The sequence below is a fragment of the Artemia sp. Qi Xiang Cuo genome, chromosome 7 (assembly GCF_049724085.1).
Source record: "Artemia sp. Qi Xiang Cuo chromosome 7, ASM4972408v1, whole genome shotgun sequence".
NCBI classification, from domain to species: Eukaryota; Metazoa; Arthropoda; class Branchiopoda; order Anostraca; family Artemiidae; genus Artemia; species Artemia sp. Qi Xiang Cuo.
Window position 1 is genome coordinate 48,456,464 of NC_142800.1, and position 16,929 is coordinate 48,473,392.

Below are 16,929 nucleotides of genomic sequence, written 5' to 3' on the forward strand. Positions count from 1 at the left end.
AAATGAAAATTAATTTAGAATGACTGGGAATAAAAACTCAAAATCGAAAAGGAGTAAAAATACTTCTACAAGACATTACTTACTTGAGTAAAAAAGCTGCAGCCGCAGAGGGCGTGGCTATGATTCTTCCGTCGTCAAGCTTGACATAATTCATACGAGTTTTTCGCTGAGACATTTCACAGACTGATCGCTGAAATGGAACAAAACCTGAGTTGCTCTGTTATTTTCTCATTTTAACCGCCTTGAAACCATCAACCTTAATCTATTTGTTTTTTAGGGCTAAGAAGCGGAATAAAAAAAAAGAATAGTTAGATTTAATGCCTTAGATTGAGAACGACAGGCAAAAAATTAATTAGTAACTTTTAAGACAGCTGAGGAAGCTTTCAGTACTGTAGGCAGAATAATAAAGCTTATAAAGGCTTCTTATTTGTAAAAAATAAACCAAAGGGAAAGGTTATATGGCGGTTCTTCCATATTCTAATAGCGTCCATCGGTTCTCTTTCAATAATATCGTAATTAGTTACTAAGCATCCTACCAAATACAAATTCAAGCAAACATACAGAGCACAACTTTTTTCCTGTCTAATTTGTCATCCATAGTAAATTTGTAAACCAAAATTTTAACTCAATAATAAAATGTCAGAACTACGGTAGTTATTCGTAGCATTCTGCATGTAACATTCACAGGTTTTCTTGTTTGAAGCTGTGCGTTTAAAATTAAAATGCCCGTTTTTAAGTCACAATAGTTTGATCAAAATCACAGCAAAAAGCCATTAAATGTTAAGTAAAAGTACAAATTCTCCTCCTTAATGATCATGGCGCTGGGCCTAAATTATTTAGTACAACTTTCTGCGAGCTTTGATATAATATGCTAAACATCAAATAATATGCTATTATTTTTTCAATGATCTGTTTTTAATGTACAGCCTCAGTAAGTTGACTTTGTTTACTGTTGAACAAAATGGTATATGGCTGACTACAGGCACTTCCGTAAGGGATGGCCTCCAAGCCCTTAACTCCTCCCAAAATCTCAGCGTTATTACAATTTGTTTTATAATATCTTATATTTTTCATATAACGCTTATTTTACAACTTGAGATTATCGAATTCCAAAATAGGAGATCAAAGTTATTCTCCCACCGAAAAGAACAACAGCCCTGTATTCATGGCTGCTTGACTGATCTACTAGGATTGGAATCAAGAATCCACTTATTGTAAGGCCTTGTAGTTAGAAAGCTTGAAGATACCGACTTGACTCCTAGAACTCTATCAATTTTTAGTCCAAAAAGGGTAGTTTTAAACATAAGACTTCTGCTGTTTTTGGTGCCAAAACTGGACTCCTACTTTTGGTGCCCGGCGTTTACCCCCCGGAAAATACCCCCCCCCTGTAAATATTAATTTTATTTGAGTTTTTGTTTTATTTCCGTAGGGGGAACAAATTTTGGTACTTGTGTATTATGCGCCACTCACTCAAGTTTACGCTGTGTAAAACCCGAGAACAAACCAGTTTCTTCGTTAATTTTTTTCATCTTAGCATGAGACAAGACAAAAACGAGTGACAGGATAGATGGGATATATATAATTTGGGCTATATATTTGCACATAAGGGGAGGGGGGAATATTTGGACAGTTTGAAGTCAGAAAATAATTCCTTCTAGGTATGGCCACTAAAAAACTAATAAACGTACTGTTTCATTTAAGTGTTTTTTTCCAAGTGTTAAGTGTTTTTTTTTTTTTTTTAATGATCATTTACATAACAAAACTTTAAAACCCATCAAAAAATTGTTTATATTCATTTATTTTTACATTTTTACGAGTCGGACAAACATTGGGGGGGGGGTTCAAGCCTCCTACCCCCCTCCCTTGGATACGGCCTTGAACGCACAAATAGGGTGATGTTACAGTGGTGAAATTGGAGTGGATTTTTGGGTCGGGAAGAAACAAGTGTGCAGGAACCAACTTTTGGGAGACGGTAACATTTTGGCTGGCGGCCAGTTTGACAAAACTTAAAAGGCAAATTATATCCAAAGCATTTTTGTAACCAAAGCAAAAATCATTGACATTTCAAGATTTAGGGCGATATACAAGACGACCTCTGCGCACTGGACTCGTCTGCAACCTATGAAATGTGAAAAATGTAAATTTCGTAGATTCAAATACTTTTTGATTAGATATAGTACAACTATTTAGGCCTTTCCTACCCCCTCAAATATAATTCGTACCAGCGAAAACAATTTACTTATTAATCCTGTTTATTTGGAGGAACACATTTGGACTAAGCGTGTCATATGTATGGTCAGAGATTGGCAGCTCCCTTCTTATAGCAAAAACGTTTTGAGGGTGGGAAAAAAGATATTTAAAATCGATCAAAACAATATATTAAAGACAGTCAGGAATTTAGTTTTTCAAAATGAATTATTAATGACACTAAAGAGCAAATTAAAACTTAAACGAATAAAAGTTGTCGTAAAAACAAGGGGTTTTTTTGCACCCCAAACTTCCCGCTTTTTAAGCAAAAGTTTTCAACACATTATAGATTTTGTTCATACTTTCAACTAGGCATAAGTTAAACTTCGTACAAAGAGCCGGGCTATATACCAGAGCCAGCTCTCCTTACGTATTGGATTCTTTTCACTTTGAGAATTAAAGTTGCCCTTTACTTCCCTTTGGACACTTTTTATTCATTTAATCAATATTATTGACTCAACATGCAAATCAATCATTAAACTTTGTCGGCATGCTGTTTTACATAGTAATCCTCCTTCTCATTCAGAAGATAATGGTAGTACGGAACACAGTGCAACTTTTTGCCTTCAGAGAAATTAATGAAGCTAGTTTTAATAGCTTCTTTATTTTCTAATTTGCTACACTACCGCTGCATAATTAAAGACGATCTTATAATTACATAAAAAAAATTATGTTCACCAGTCTCAAATTTCTAGTATTTCCAGCTCTAGTATTATCTAAGAATTAATTCTTCCTATTTGAACGAACATCGAACCGAGGCCTTTTTTTGTATATTGTTAGGAGCGCAAATCAGTTGTTTTTTGTTTTTTTTGTTCAAGCATCAACTCAGGACTCTTTATTTTTGTTTTCTACTTTTTAAAATTATAAAGGCAAACAAATCATTTAAAATTAGCAAAGCTTCTAAAACCAATGATGGTAACGAACTGTATCAAGTAAGGAGCGACACGGCTCAATAGTAACCGAATCTCTCTAAAAAAAAAAGTGATTTTAACGTGTCAATAAATGCATCAAGTGATCAACTTATTATGATGATTCCAAATATATAAGATTCATTAAGTTTAGTGTACCCATCAAAAGATACGATCCTGAGAAAATTTGACATTGAAAAATCGAGATACCCCCTCTAAAATGTACGGAATCTTTACGAAATTCATACCACAAGATTCAGCGTATCAGCGAACCCTACTGTAGTGGTTTTAAGCTTCTATCTACAAAAATGTGGAATTTTGTATTTTGTGGATCACAGATGCGAGTTTATTTGTTTATTTTTTTCCCCAGGGATGATCGTATCGAACCACTGGCCCTAGAAGATCAGCAGACGGCTCTTTCGAACGGAAATTAAAAGTTCTAGTGCCCTTTTTAAGTCACTAAAAAGGTTGAATGGCAGTCCAACCCCCCCCCCCCCCGACCTCCTTCCCCCAAAGTCGCCCGATCAACATTTTGATATAGCCATTTTGTTCAGAATAGCTGTTTGGTCCAATAAATATGCCTTTGGGGATAACATGACCCCCTTACGTCCTCTGGGGAAAGGGTTGTAAGTTGTAAAATTTGGCGATATTCTTCACCTATAGTATCCGTAATTGCAGTGAATTTCTCATAGCCTTGTGGTAGCAGGGGTGGATCCAGGACCTTTTTTAGGGGGGGGGGCAAAATAGGTTGATCCGATAAACTTGCGTTAGGAGCAAGTTTAATTAACGCAAACGTGCATTAATTAAGTAAATTACACTACTTTAGACGAGGTTAGGGGGCGCCCCCTTCACCCCCATCTGAATGCGCCACTGTGAGGTAGAGAGTTCGCCTAAATATCGGGAGACTACCAGTTCAAAAACTGATTATTCTGTATTTTTTCGGAAAGATGAAGAGTTATTATTTAAATTTTGCAGATTCCGACATGATTTGAAAACGTCCACGAGAAATTTGCAAGTAAATTTTCAGCGAGGATGGAATTATCCGGGGGTAGTCTCCAGGTGGGTGTGTGGAGGATATTTTACGTGAGAAAAGCTTTACTTTGAGGAATTTTCTGTAGGGGAGGAAATTTTCTATAGATAGAAGCTTGATTACCCAGCTTTATTTGAAAAACGATCAGAAATTAAAAAAACAATTTTTTTCAACAGAAAGTAAGAAGCAAGATTTAAAGTTAAAACGAAGAGATATCCACGCCCCCTCCCTAATAGAAGAAATAATAAATATCCGTAGGTCAGGCTAGCAACAGCAGTGAATAGGCCTGTTATGTTTGAAAAGTGAATGAAGCTGGAAATCAAAGGGTATATTTCTTTAATTTGTATCTAATTTATGTCCGATAAACAACAAGGCCTAGGCTATTGTTCAAAGATGCACCTAAATCTTAGAAAACATGGTGATCTTGAACAAAGATCCAAAATATGAAATAAGTAGTGTGGAATATCAGCACAGGTGATTAGCGTGAAGTAAATTAAATTCCCTTTTGAAATGAAATGTAATAGTCTTAGGAAATCCTCAACATATATTTCACAAAATAATTGTTATTCCTAGCAATTAATCCAATGAACAAACAATGAGATTTCAGTTTAACCCTAAAAACTGACCTCCTATTTGGATGATATAGAACAAGAATGGATTGTTTTGAGAATATGTGGCCGTTCCCGCGGACTGTGTACATTAAAAATAAAAAATCTCACAACTCCAGTTTTATGAAGGCATTAACCGTAAAACATGGCTTACATGAATCAAGCTGAAACAAGAACTACCGCATGAGACAGACAGGAAGTCTCAATTCGAAAGGGAGACTCTTCAAGGTTCCCTGTGTACCCTTATCATTTAAGAGTAAAAAAGTGATACTTTGACAAACCAAGAAGCATAATTAAGCACTGCTTAGCAGCAATAATTGCAGCAGCTCGGAAAAGAAGCGTGAAAATAGGATGTAAAGGTGGCAGTCAATCCGACATGGTGCTGCTATTGTGGCTATATTCCATGACTAATATGTACGATAAATATATATATTATCTTAGCGTCTGTATTTGGAAAGTGTATAATTTGCTAAAGGTCCATCTGAGGCGAATTAACGAACTAAACGACAGCGAACAATAGCTCCTAAGTTTTCTCTAAAAGCTAAAATTAGAGCTAGTAAAGAGGGGAGATTATTTCAAATAATTAGCTTAACATCATAAAGACATTAGGGCTGATCCAAGGTAACCCGCAAATGTTCAAAACGGAGGAAAGGGTTAAACCAAATCCTTTTTACTATTGGAGTAGCACTTTTTCTAACGATTCCGAATTTTACCTATTGCAGTTATTTTTACTGATCCAGGGAAAGGCCCTTAGTTCCCTCTTGCCCTTGGCTGTTCTCAGCCTTGAACAGGTCTTTAAGGGTTTTAAGGTCATTCACATTAATATACTTTAGTAAATAAGACAAAAACAAGCTTGAGATAAAAAAAAATATTAGAAGTAGAACCTATATGTGATATATTAAAGTGTGATCGATTGGTCACTCAATAATTATAGTTTGATTACGAGGGGGAAGATTCTCCTGGTATAAGTATGTTTATAATACCAGAAATAATCAACCTTATAGATGTACAAGTCTTTCTACTCCTACTCAGGGGCATAGTTATAGCGCTCCCTAAGTAAAGAGCCATGTTCCATCAACGGATTATTACTTTTTCCCCCAACAATTTGTTACGGAGGGGGTGGTTGTAGAAATTTTGGAAAGGACTCATTTGATTGAAGAATGAAAATTCTAGCGCTCTTTTCGAGGGCCTAAAATGATTGGATGGGAATAATTGGCCCCTTTCCTATGCTCTTTTTGCCACTAGTCCCCGTAATTCCCCTTTCCCCCACATGACATGGAGTCTAAAATTTAAATTAGCTGTTCAGAATTGTTGAAAGGTCAAGTAATTATGGTTTCGAGGATGACTGGCTTCGTCTCCAGGCTTGTCAAGCTTCAGGGCCAAGGTTCGGAAATTATACAAACTGCAAATGTTTACAGATAGGTTTTATAGTTTAAAACTTACAGACTTAAATCCTTGGGACAAGTAGAACCAAATGAAAATGATGTGTTGAGGGGCAAGTCCCCCCTAAAAAAACATTTTTTTATTGGCTTAAAAATTATATCGTCAAGAGTTTGAGTCAGGGAAGCCCAACCCACAAAAAAAAATGAAAGAAAAATATGGTTCCACAACAAATGGGCCAGAAAAGGGTTAAAAATCATTTTTAGCGAAGTAAGGCACGGGCCCCCTAAATATGGGGTCATAAATGATCCATGAAAATTTCCTTTCCGATCTTTCAAGAATTATTGCATAGGCTAAGGGCCCATTTTAATTTCTGCTCCTTCAGCGTTCATCTATATCAGTATATGTTATCTTTACGTTTGACGGGATTGTTCATTTTAACTTTATGTTCATTTTTTTTCATTTATCATATCTGTGTTAATTTTGAAGTAATTGCCTGATTTTTTAGCAGCTGTTTGAATTTTTTTATACTGCTTCTGCTCGTTTCAGGCTTCAAAATGGCTTTTATTTTTCTTTTTCGAACTTCTTCTTCGGAGAATTTTTTTTATTATTCATGCAAATAAATATAGACTTACAGTCTCATCAATTTGTCCACATCACAACTTTGAAAAAAAAAACAAAGAACAATGAAAGATAAGATATCTTCAGCAGTTCCATTAACAGTTCATTATGTAACTAGTCGTTAAATTAGGATAAATGCTCCAGATTCGACAGGAACTAATCTAATTGTTCAGTTACACTTCTCTCCCCGTCCACCCTCCTTCATAAATCATGATTCTTGACGATGACAACACCCAAAGATAGTTGTCGACATTCGTACCATAATGAAAATGTGTAGTCAAGTGGGAAGGGGGACTGTTTGACTTAGGACAAAAGCTAATGGGGAGAACTGAGCCATGCGGAAACCTCAAGCAGTGTGTCGAGACTCTTGAATCTCTAACAGATTGGATCCGGGGAAAACTCCCAAAAGATGCCATGAAAGATTAACTACTGTCCTTTGCATTATTTTTCGAGTAAATACAAGATACAACTTATGAAGAAAATCATAAAAACACAAGTTCTGACTCTGATATGAAAAATACGATTTTCCGTAATCGTATGATTACGAAAGCAAAAAATAAAAATTGATAACAATATGAATATTTTTTGTTACATATTTGATCATTCAAAAGAATCTCAGTCTTATAGAGATTCCAAATATATATATTTTATCAAATTTAAAAGTAACAATCAAAAGTAATTGGCATTAGTAAATTTGCATACTTTCAGAAAACGGGGAAACCAACTTCAAATGAGATTTGCTTACACCATCAAATTCTGGATACCAAAAAGCTCTCTCAGAATTGACAAGCTTCTACCTACCAAAATGTCAGGCGTCACATTTTTCGTGTTTATTTTTTTATTATTATTTTTTTTACCGTAGATGATCGTAATGAATCGGTGGCTCTAGAATTTTGGAAGGGGTTTCTTTTGAATAAAAAAGGTACTTGTCTAAAATATAAAACACACTCGAGAACTTGCATTGCGAATACCCGGTTTTTCACCCTGTCTATACAGGACAATAACCTTCGGTTCGCTGAGAAACCGCATTATAGCTTTTTTTTAATTAAATATTTAGATGGTATTTTGGTTAGGTTATTTTATATTAGGCGCTCAGGGCGGCCACCCTTCCATAATTCTTTGTGGTAGTTTTCATAATTTTGTGAGTAAAGCATTTTATTTTCACCATATTTTGTTTTATTTCATTAGCATTCACCGAACTTCACTTCTCGAGTGTGTTTTATATAATAGACAAGTACCAATCAAAATCCTAAGCTTTACTGGCCTTTTCAAGAATTGAGACTGCATAGCAAATAGACCCTTCATGGGCCTCGTGCATTATTTTGACCAAAGGGTCGACCGAGGCCAAATATAGCGTCTCTTCTAAATTTTAAGGCAGTCATTTAATGGTAGCCATTTTCAATTAGCAACAAAGAAAAGCTCCGAACGTAGCTTGGCCTGTCCAGCCCCAAGGGCCAGGGGCGTCGTTCGGGGGTGACAAGGGGGGGGGAGTTGTCCCCCCAATAATGTGGAAAAAAATATTATACATCCCATACCCTTTGACCATCCAGATATTGACCCCTCTTGCCCCCCTCCCCCCAATAAAAATGCTGGAGATTCGCCCCTCCCAGGGGCAAGAGGTCTAAGATATGAAGAGTTTATCATTTTATATTAAAGGATTCAGGAATAAATCTTCAGAGACTGTTAGGTTGTGGTTAAAATTCTTTGTTGAACTTAGGATATTTTGAGGAATATTTCTATTAAGATTGTTTTCGGCTCTCAGAGAAAATTTGGAGAAACGATCCTGGTTTATACGAGGGGCTGATTTCAAAAGAAAAAAGAAGCATCAATGAATTGGATAGAAAGGTGAAAATACCATGTCTTGTCAGAATTTGTATCAAATCTTATCCGAAAAAAAATTAGGACATTCAATTCTTAATGCAAATGAACAAATTACGCAAATGCAAAATTCTTGACCAAAGGATAATTCATAAGCTTTAGGAGAAACTTGAGTAAATCCTAAAATTTTGGATTGAAAATTAAGAGCAGATGTATCCTTGTGTGATTGACAGACTCTGATCGACTTCTATTCCCTATATCTGCCTATAACTAAGGTCACAAGGGTTATTCAAATCAAATGCAAGTTCTATCACTTTTTTATGCTTTAGGAATGATTGACAGGTAGCCAGGCCCCGTCCTCGCCCTTTGGCTTGGCGGTCCATCATGGCAAAGCATGACGCAAGATTGAAATTCAAAACATTGTATTAAATGAGAAACAACGAAATATACAAAAATTCTTATCTGAAGGCAAACTCCCTGACATATCTTCGATATCATAATAACTAAAAAAACATCCCCTCGAATCTCCTTTTTTTTATGCTAAATTCTCTGCTAATTCATTTCAACATCATAGAATCGAAACTTCTGGGTACTTTGTCTTTTGCATTTTTCAATTATAAGTTATAATCTATAACCTTTAACTTGATCAAATTTAAAACATATATGATTCCATCAAACAAGTATCCGCTTCGTTGATTTTATTCCCTTTAAATACAAAATGCAGCTTGGATTTAAAGGTCAGTCATTGAGGGATGTTTAATTGGATGGTCATGATCCAACTCTATTACACAGCCGTTGAAATGGCATGCAATATCAAAGTCAAGAAGGGTCTGAATTTATCGATTTACTACCTTGATTATGTGAATATTAATCCATCTATAAGATATGTAAATCTGCCTGATCCCCCAAAGATTTATGCAGGAAATTATGCAGTAGCTGAATAGTCAATTTGGTTGTTAGCAATGCCAATTTCTTGCCCCAATGAATGTGAATGCTTAATTTGAAGAATGATATACATATAACTATAGCAGTTATCAAATAGGGCATCTACAGTTAAGTAATTTATTAGACATTCATAAAAATTTGGATTTTATTATCACTGTTTTTAATCCCAGGAAGCCGAAGGGAAATCGTCAATTTAGTAAATGAAGAAAGATTAGGCTAAAAGTAATTGAAAAGGCTAAGAAGAAATTGGTGATTAATTTTTATTCTTGCTCGTGACTCTTTTTATATCCTTTAATAGTCGAGTTTTACACCCTTTAATACTTGGCGAGAGAACAAAATTTTCGATATGCTGTGTGAGTTTTTTTCTTATTCCCTTTTTTGAACATAGGAAAAATCCATGATAAACTTTAGTTTTTCCATATTACAAATGTAACATTCAAATATATCTATTTCTTCAATTTTAATGTTAATAGTATGAGACCAAGTCTGAAAGGTGACAGAAGTAAAATTGACATTCAAGGATACGTATAATTTACCAGTTAAGAGGGAAAAATACAAAGATACAAAAGAAATACTTAAAAAAGATACAAAGAAAGAAAAAATTGCAGTTTTTATTCATTTTTTAATGTTTCATTGTTAATTTGTTTCCAGTGAGCCAAATTAGAAAGTGAAAATCAACTTTTCCTACTATTGACCTGTTTTCCCTGCTCCCCTTTAAATTCTTGCAGGGCAGATTTAATTTTCCTTGGTTTGATGATTCCTTTTGTGACAGGCCTTTATCACTAAAATTCAAATTTTTGGCTGTAGACTCAACAAATGAGATGAAAACGAGTACTTCTTCAAACTAATCTCCGATATTCAAATATGTTCAGATTAGAGATATTCCCCAAGAAAAAAGTTTAATGCACATGAAACTTTAATGGAACAAATCACTAACAATGATTTTATAATTGTTACAAAGTAATAACAACATGACAAAAGACAACAACATAAAGACAAGGTAAAATCTGAATAATATTTGTATTTTTTATTTAAAAGAAGGCTTAACAAAGCGGATAGCGGTTGAATATATTCTGTATAGCTGGAAAGTCATTTTGGTACTTTCCCATTATGTGGGTCTCTACAAGGAAAAAAGTCATGAAAAACCTAAGGCATCCTCGACAAAAGCAAATAGTTAATTTCCTATAAAGTATTTCAATTGCTCTGCATCATCTAGTTTATGTTATGAATAGGATTAGAAGCTACGACAGAGTCATCTAGCTTTCTAAATAAAGCCACCTACCTTTCCAGTGCTAGGCCCAAATAATAAATAGATGGCTCCTACTGTTCAGAAGAGATAGCTTTCGATTTCTTATTTTATACAAACAAAATTATGCTGAGAATGATTACAGGAACTTAGACTATGATTATTTTTTAAAGCAAAAATAAGAGGTAACAGGCCTGAAAATAGGTTATTGAAAAAAAAGTGAAACATATTCAATGCTTCTATAACACACATTTATTAATTTGCCATTTAAAACAACCCTGAAAGTTTATAAAAATTCATTATTTACAAGACATTTGCTTGGTTACACTTTAATAAATCTAAATTTTTGGTGAATCGTTTTCAGAATCTAAGAACGTGTGTAACTGTTTACCGTTATATAATAGGGCTATGAGAAGAGGTTTAGAAAGAAACCTGTTAAGATATGAAACGAAGTAACTTTGCCGAAGAAGACTTGTCTGTTTCAAAGGCTAAAATCGAGCCCCATTAAACCGTCATTTTTGGCAGTATTCCACTTTACTCTCTCATGTCTCATAATCCAAATCACACCTTAAGGAACCTGTGTAAGGGGTATTTCATCAAATTTGTATGGAACATTTGACTAATGAACTCTAACCTTTAACTAATGGCGTATTTAGCACGCGAGCCTATAAGTTGTATTCAGAGTAGTTTCATTCACCAATATGACACTAATGTTGCATAGATCCATCCCAAAAAAGGGTAGAACAGTGTAGACTTGCTGGTCTCAATGAATCTGCTATATAAATTACGTAGCAAATAATGTGATAGTTTGTTACATTGAACAAGGACTATAAATTGTTCATATGAAAAACCATGCTATCATTAAAGACAAGTTCTTAATAACTTTTCTATGTAAACAGGATAAGAAGATATTAGTTGGAGGTAGTTTTCCTAATGTAAAATGGTAACAATAGAAATGGAAACGAACAGCCATTGAATATTTCTTTGGTTATTCTTCTTTCTCGCTTTGAGAACAATACAACGACTCGAGCTAGTTTGAAGTTAAACACTGCTGGTATTTTTTAGCCAATAAGTAATTGTTTCGATATGAATTAGATATTTTGAGTCTCAGTTATAAACTTTGTTCTTTCCAATGGTGTAAATTCAGAAAAATGTAGGGTTAGAGCAGGCAGAATATTTCTTTCAAAAACCTAGGGGGGGGGGGAATTTAGTAATTTTATTTTTCGATGAAAATACCAAAAAAATAGCTTTTTCAAATGAAAATACCAATAAAAAAGCATTTCCGAAATCAAGGGGAACATATGCCACCTCCCCACAACCCCCTTCCGATTGACCTATTTTTCTTATAAAAAATGGGGAAAAATATCCACTATCGAAGCAGAGTTTAAAACACAATATTTCTGCTTGTTGGAAGGGCAATCCTGATGATATTGATATACCTTAAATTAGTCTGATTTTCTAACTGACAAAACTGGAATTTCTTGAATGGACAATTAAAAAAATTAATAAGGAATTCAGTCGATTTCTTTAAGAATTGTGTTTTCTTCGTAATTATTTTTTTCAACAAATACTAATTTTAGACATATGACAGTCAAGTGGTTTTGTTCATGTTTGACTAGCTGCTCTTTTTAATGATCATAATCCCGCTAAAATTGTTAGATTTGTCCATCCAAGCATTAAAGCGAAATTAAAACTTAAAACGAACAAAAATTACTCCGTATATGAAAGGGGCTGTCTCCTCCTCAACGCCCACTTTTTACGGTAAAGTTGGACTATTTCTCACAACTCTGCTTTATAAAACAATAAAAAACTTTAGCGTAAAGACCGGGCGTTGAGGAGGGGACAGTCCCTTTCATATACGAAATAATTTCTGTTCGTTTTAATTTTTAATGTCACTCCTTACTTTCGGTTAAAAAAAACTTTTTTAATGCAGGTTTTGAATGGCTCGCCCTACATGAAAGATTCAAACAAAATTTACATATTAATTTTACATTTTTTTTAAACTAATAATAACCTTATGATAACCTATGTTTGATTTTTGGATTGCTTTTTAAATAATGCTGGGAAATCTTTTCTCCCAATTTTTTTTTCTCCCAAGGAAAATCCCCTCATAAAAAGATCCTTCCATATAACCCAATCCCCCGACCCCCTCCCCCACCATAAAAATCTCCCTGAAAACGGACATCCACCATATGGCTAATATGGGAGTAAATGTCATTTGTGATGCAAATGGATGTTATATGTAGATTGAGGATGCAATTCTAGGTATATATTTGCACATTAGGGGGGGTGGGGGTATATATACTGTGAATATATAGGTTCTAGAACATCCATGAATTTCTTAGAAAAACTTGAAAAACAAGGAAGGAAATGAAGATAAAGGCTCTCCCCCTGCAAAATGTGTCAACTAGGATTATTCTGCATATTATGGAGTAGGAATTGCTTTCTTAATATGTTTCGCTGTGTCCAGCTGGACTCCTAGGCTTAATATACTGGTTGGTCGGTTGGCTAATTCAAAGATTTGTATATATAACCACTGTCAAATTAGCCATCAGGTGGTATCCCCCTGAAAACATCTGTATACCTACCAATACCCAATACCATATGTAAAAAATGGGCAAAGTTCATAACTTGCAGCCCTTCCCACAGGGACCGTGGGGAACTAAGTCGTTCTCAAAGACACAATTATTAGATATTTCAACTAAGTTGAACAACTAGGTTGTTCAACTTAGTTGTTCAACCTAGTTAAAAAACAAACTTTTTTAAAACACAAACTAAGTTGTTTTTTCTATAACTCCGTGATCGACAATGGAGAAGCAAGGTGCTTATTGACTCCTTTGTACACACACAAGAAATTCTTTCCTAGAACAAAAACATTGTTACATCCTGGTTTTATGACCGTCGAAACTACCCGCAATTCTTGTTATTATACGTTAATTTACGTATATTTTATTTTCCCTCAAACACGTACTAAAACCCCTACAAAAAAAAAGAAAAGAAAATGATAACCGTCATTCTTTGGACTAATTGCAAGAAACCCACAATATGCATTAATGGATAGTCCAAACCAATTTGTAGAGTAGCAGATAATTTGGCGGTAAATTGATACGAGATGTAAACAATATACCAATTATTCAGCCACAAATTCTCTTGCGATAGATTGCAAAGAAAATTCACATGACTAAGGTTTTAGTTTAAAATATTTTGCTTCCGGTTTACTGGCCTTACTAACAGAATATAATTTACCAAGAGCAGGCGAAGGTTTATCTTGGAGTACAAGGTGCAGCACAGGTTAGACACCTATAAACGACCTTTAGGACTAATAAAAGTCAATGCAGTAGCATTGACTTGGTAAGAACCGATGTGTCTCTTATGTATTATTTATTTATTCTTATCTTCGCCCAGGATCATCATAAAGAATGAAACGTCATAGAAAATTAGGGAAGGATATATCCGGGGGGGGGGCCTATAAGGTCTGAACCGTCCCTCCAAAATGTTTCCCCGATTCATAAATTGGTTGCAAAAATACAGGCAAAAAGACCAAGCCATAACAATTCCGGTAAAGATCGATAGCGGATCTTGAAAGTGTCATCTGTTCGAAGAACTAACGAGTAGGCTAGTTTAATATAAAGAAAAACACAATCTCTTACTAATTGTTAAGCAAAGTGCTGTCTATTCAATGTACATACAGTATAAATAATAGGTCCTCTGTCTTGGCAGGGTTTTCAATCAAAGCGGGTAGCCCAACAGGTAAATAATTTCTGAGACCACACTGGATACTCATGAAAAACAAAAAAATCCAGTGAAAAACAGAAGAAAAATTTATGAAAAGATTTTGGTTGAGACCTTCGGTCAACTATCTTCAGTGCAGAATAAAAAAAATGTTACCCTTTCATTGTTACTTCGAAGGGGTCTTTATTTTAGTGTTTATTTTGAGGTTGGTTTTTACATTGTCCTTTAGACTTTTCTCTACATTTTTTATTTTCTCTCTCTGTCTATATATATATATATATATATATATATATATATATATATATATATATATATATATATATATATATATATATATATATATATATATATATATATATATATATATATATATATGTGTGTGTGTGTTTGTGTGTGTGTGTATGCATTAAAAGAAAAAAACGTTAAAATATTAATGCAACTATTTCATTAAAGTGTAAATGACACTAGCCATTTGCGAAGGCTTTAAGCACATTCATTCTTGGACTACTCTTTTCATAAGAAGTTGTGGTACTTTTTTATTATATGGTACACACTCGAGAAGTGATGCTACGTTAATCCTAATGAAATACACAAAAATATGATGGAAATACAATACTTCTCGAGTGTGTACCATGTAATACACAAGTACCGAAGTAATATTTTAACGTAAAGAGCAGGGTGTTGGAGGGATGAAGACCCTGCCCTACTTTTACACATTATAATTTCTGCTTGTTTTAAGATTTAATTTTACCCTTTACTTTCATAAAAAATACTTTCATTAATCCCCGAATGACTAGATTTTATGCTGCAGGTGTTTCTCATGGTTTCAGACGACTCAGTGACGATTAGTATCATGATAATATTACTGAAACAAATCAGAGAAAATTAGTATTAGTTGCACCTCATCCAGGAAGTCACACTTCAATACTCCGGACTAGAATGTTGTGTGAAGATGTAACGCAACACGTGGGAATACAAGCACCGACAGAAAGATAAACGTAATTATTCTGACAGACACGGTAGAATTAAATTGTCAGACACATTTATAAGGACTAAATTTAACGTTTTTTTTTTAATCAAAGTAAATAACCAACACACAACGAACATAAACTGAGGGCGGTTTCTCTTGAAAACCAAGGAAATTTTCCCAAACTAACAAGTTTTGATGAGTAACTTAAAACTTTTTTTAATATTTGGAATCAGCATTAAAAGTAAATTCTTCTGAAGTATGGGTTATTATCATGCTACTTTTAGAAATTTTATTCATATGGTCGGCGGGCGCTACTTACCTAACAGGAAGAGTTTGATAGTCAAAATCTTTCAAACCGTTTGTGGTAATCAGACTCTAAATAAGGAAGTTTACGATATAAATTAATAATCAAAAAAATTGCCTTTTATGCTGAGTTAAAAATATACATAATTTATAAAGTTTAAAGTTACCCATCAAAAGCTAAATGCCTGAGAAAACTATCTGATTTTCAAAGAAGGGGGAAAACACCCAAGAAATCGAGTGATCTTGATGACAATCACACTATCAATTTTAGAATAACAGAAAACCCTATTGTAAAAGTTTCAAGCTCCTATCTACATCCTATTTCTTGATTTTTTTTTCTCTGGGGTAACCTTACCGTACCAATGGTCCTAGAAAATTGAGAAAGGGCTCAGTTGAATAAAAATTAAAAGTTCTAGTGCCCCAATTAAGTAGCCAAAGAATCTGTATCACAAAAAAGTGGCGTTTTCTGCCATATTGTGGCACCCAATCATAATTTTTCCCAAAAGAAGGCCAAATTGCCATCGATTGAAAATTCTGATCGATCTAAAAGTATCAAAATACTGTATATTGGGTTTCCCAGTTACAGAAAGAGTTATTCCGCACGGTGACACATTCGTACGCCGCGTCTATGCAAGATAAATGGTTAATTTACACATTTAGTCTAAAGGTTCATTTAACTAAGTTGATTCACTTGATGTTTCACAAAATTCCATGCAGTAATTTACAATTGCGCATCATCCAGAATTTTTGTTTGGTGGGGGTGTCTGTTCTACACACAAAAAAAAAAAAACTTAAAAAGTGCACCAAAAACATGTTAAATGTATTTGTTACATTTTTACGAGTCGGAGAAAAATTTAGGGGGGGGGGTACAAACCCGGTAGCCCCCCTGTATACAACCTTGTATATGGTTGCCCTGACACCATCAAACAGTTCGTGGTAACGAACTGTAAGTAAGGAGTGACCCGGCTCAATAGTAACCGAAAAAAACGAAATTTTGATACCACTAAATACATCAAAAGAATTGGATTTTTATGCTGGTTTCAAAATTTAGTCTAGCTCATCAAAAGTAACGAGCCTGAAAAAAAATTGCCTTATTTTCGAAAAAAAGGGAAACACCCCCT

At 34.4% G+C, this 16,929-nt stretch overlaps 1 protein-coding gene across 7 annotated transcripts in view; it reads right to left on the reverse strand.

Annotated features, from left to right (window-relative positions):
- Positions 1-16,929, reverse strand: part of LOC148950360 (uncharacterized) — a 369,985-nt gene that overhangs the window by 147,364 nt on the left and 205,692 nt on the right. For all 7 annotated transcript variants that reach the window (XM_089092346.1, XM_089092345.1, XM_089092344.1 and 4 more), the window contains one exon: positions 84-190. In XM_089092346.1, coding sequence (XP_088948472.1) covers positions 84-190 — 107 coding nt within the window. The remainder of the gene's footprint in view (positions 1-83; positions 191-16,929) is intronic.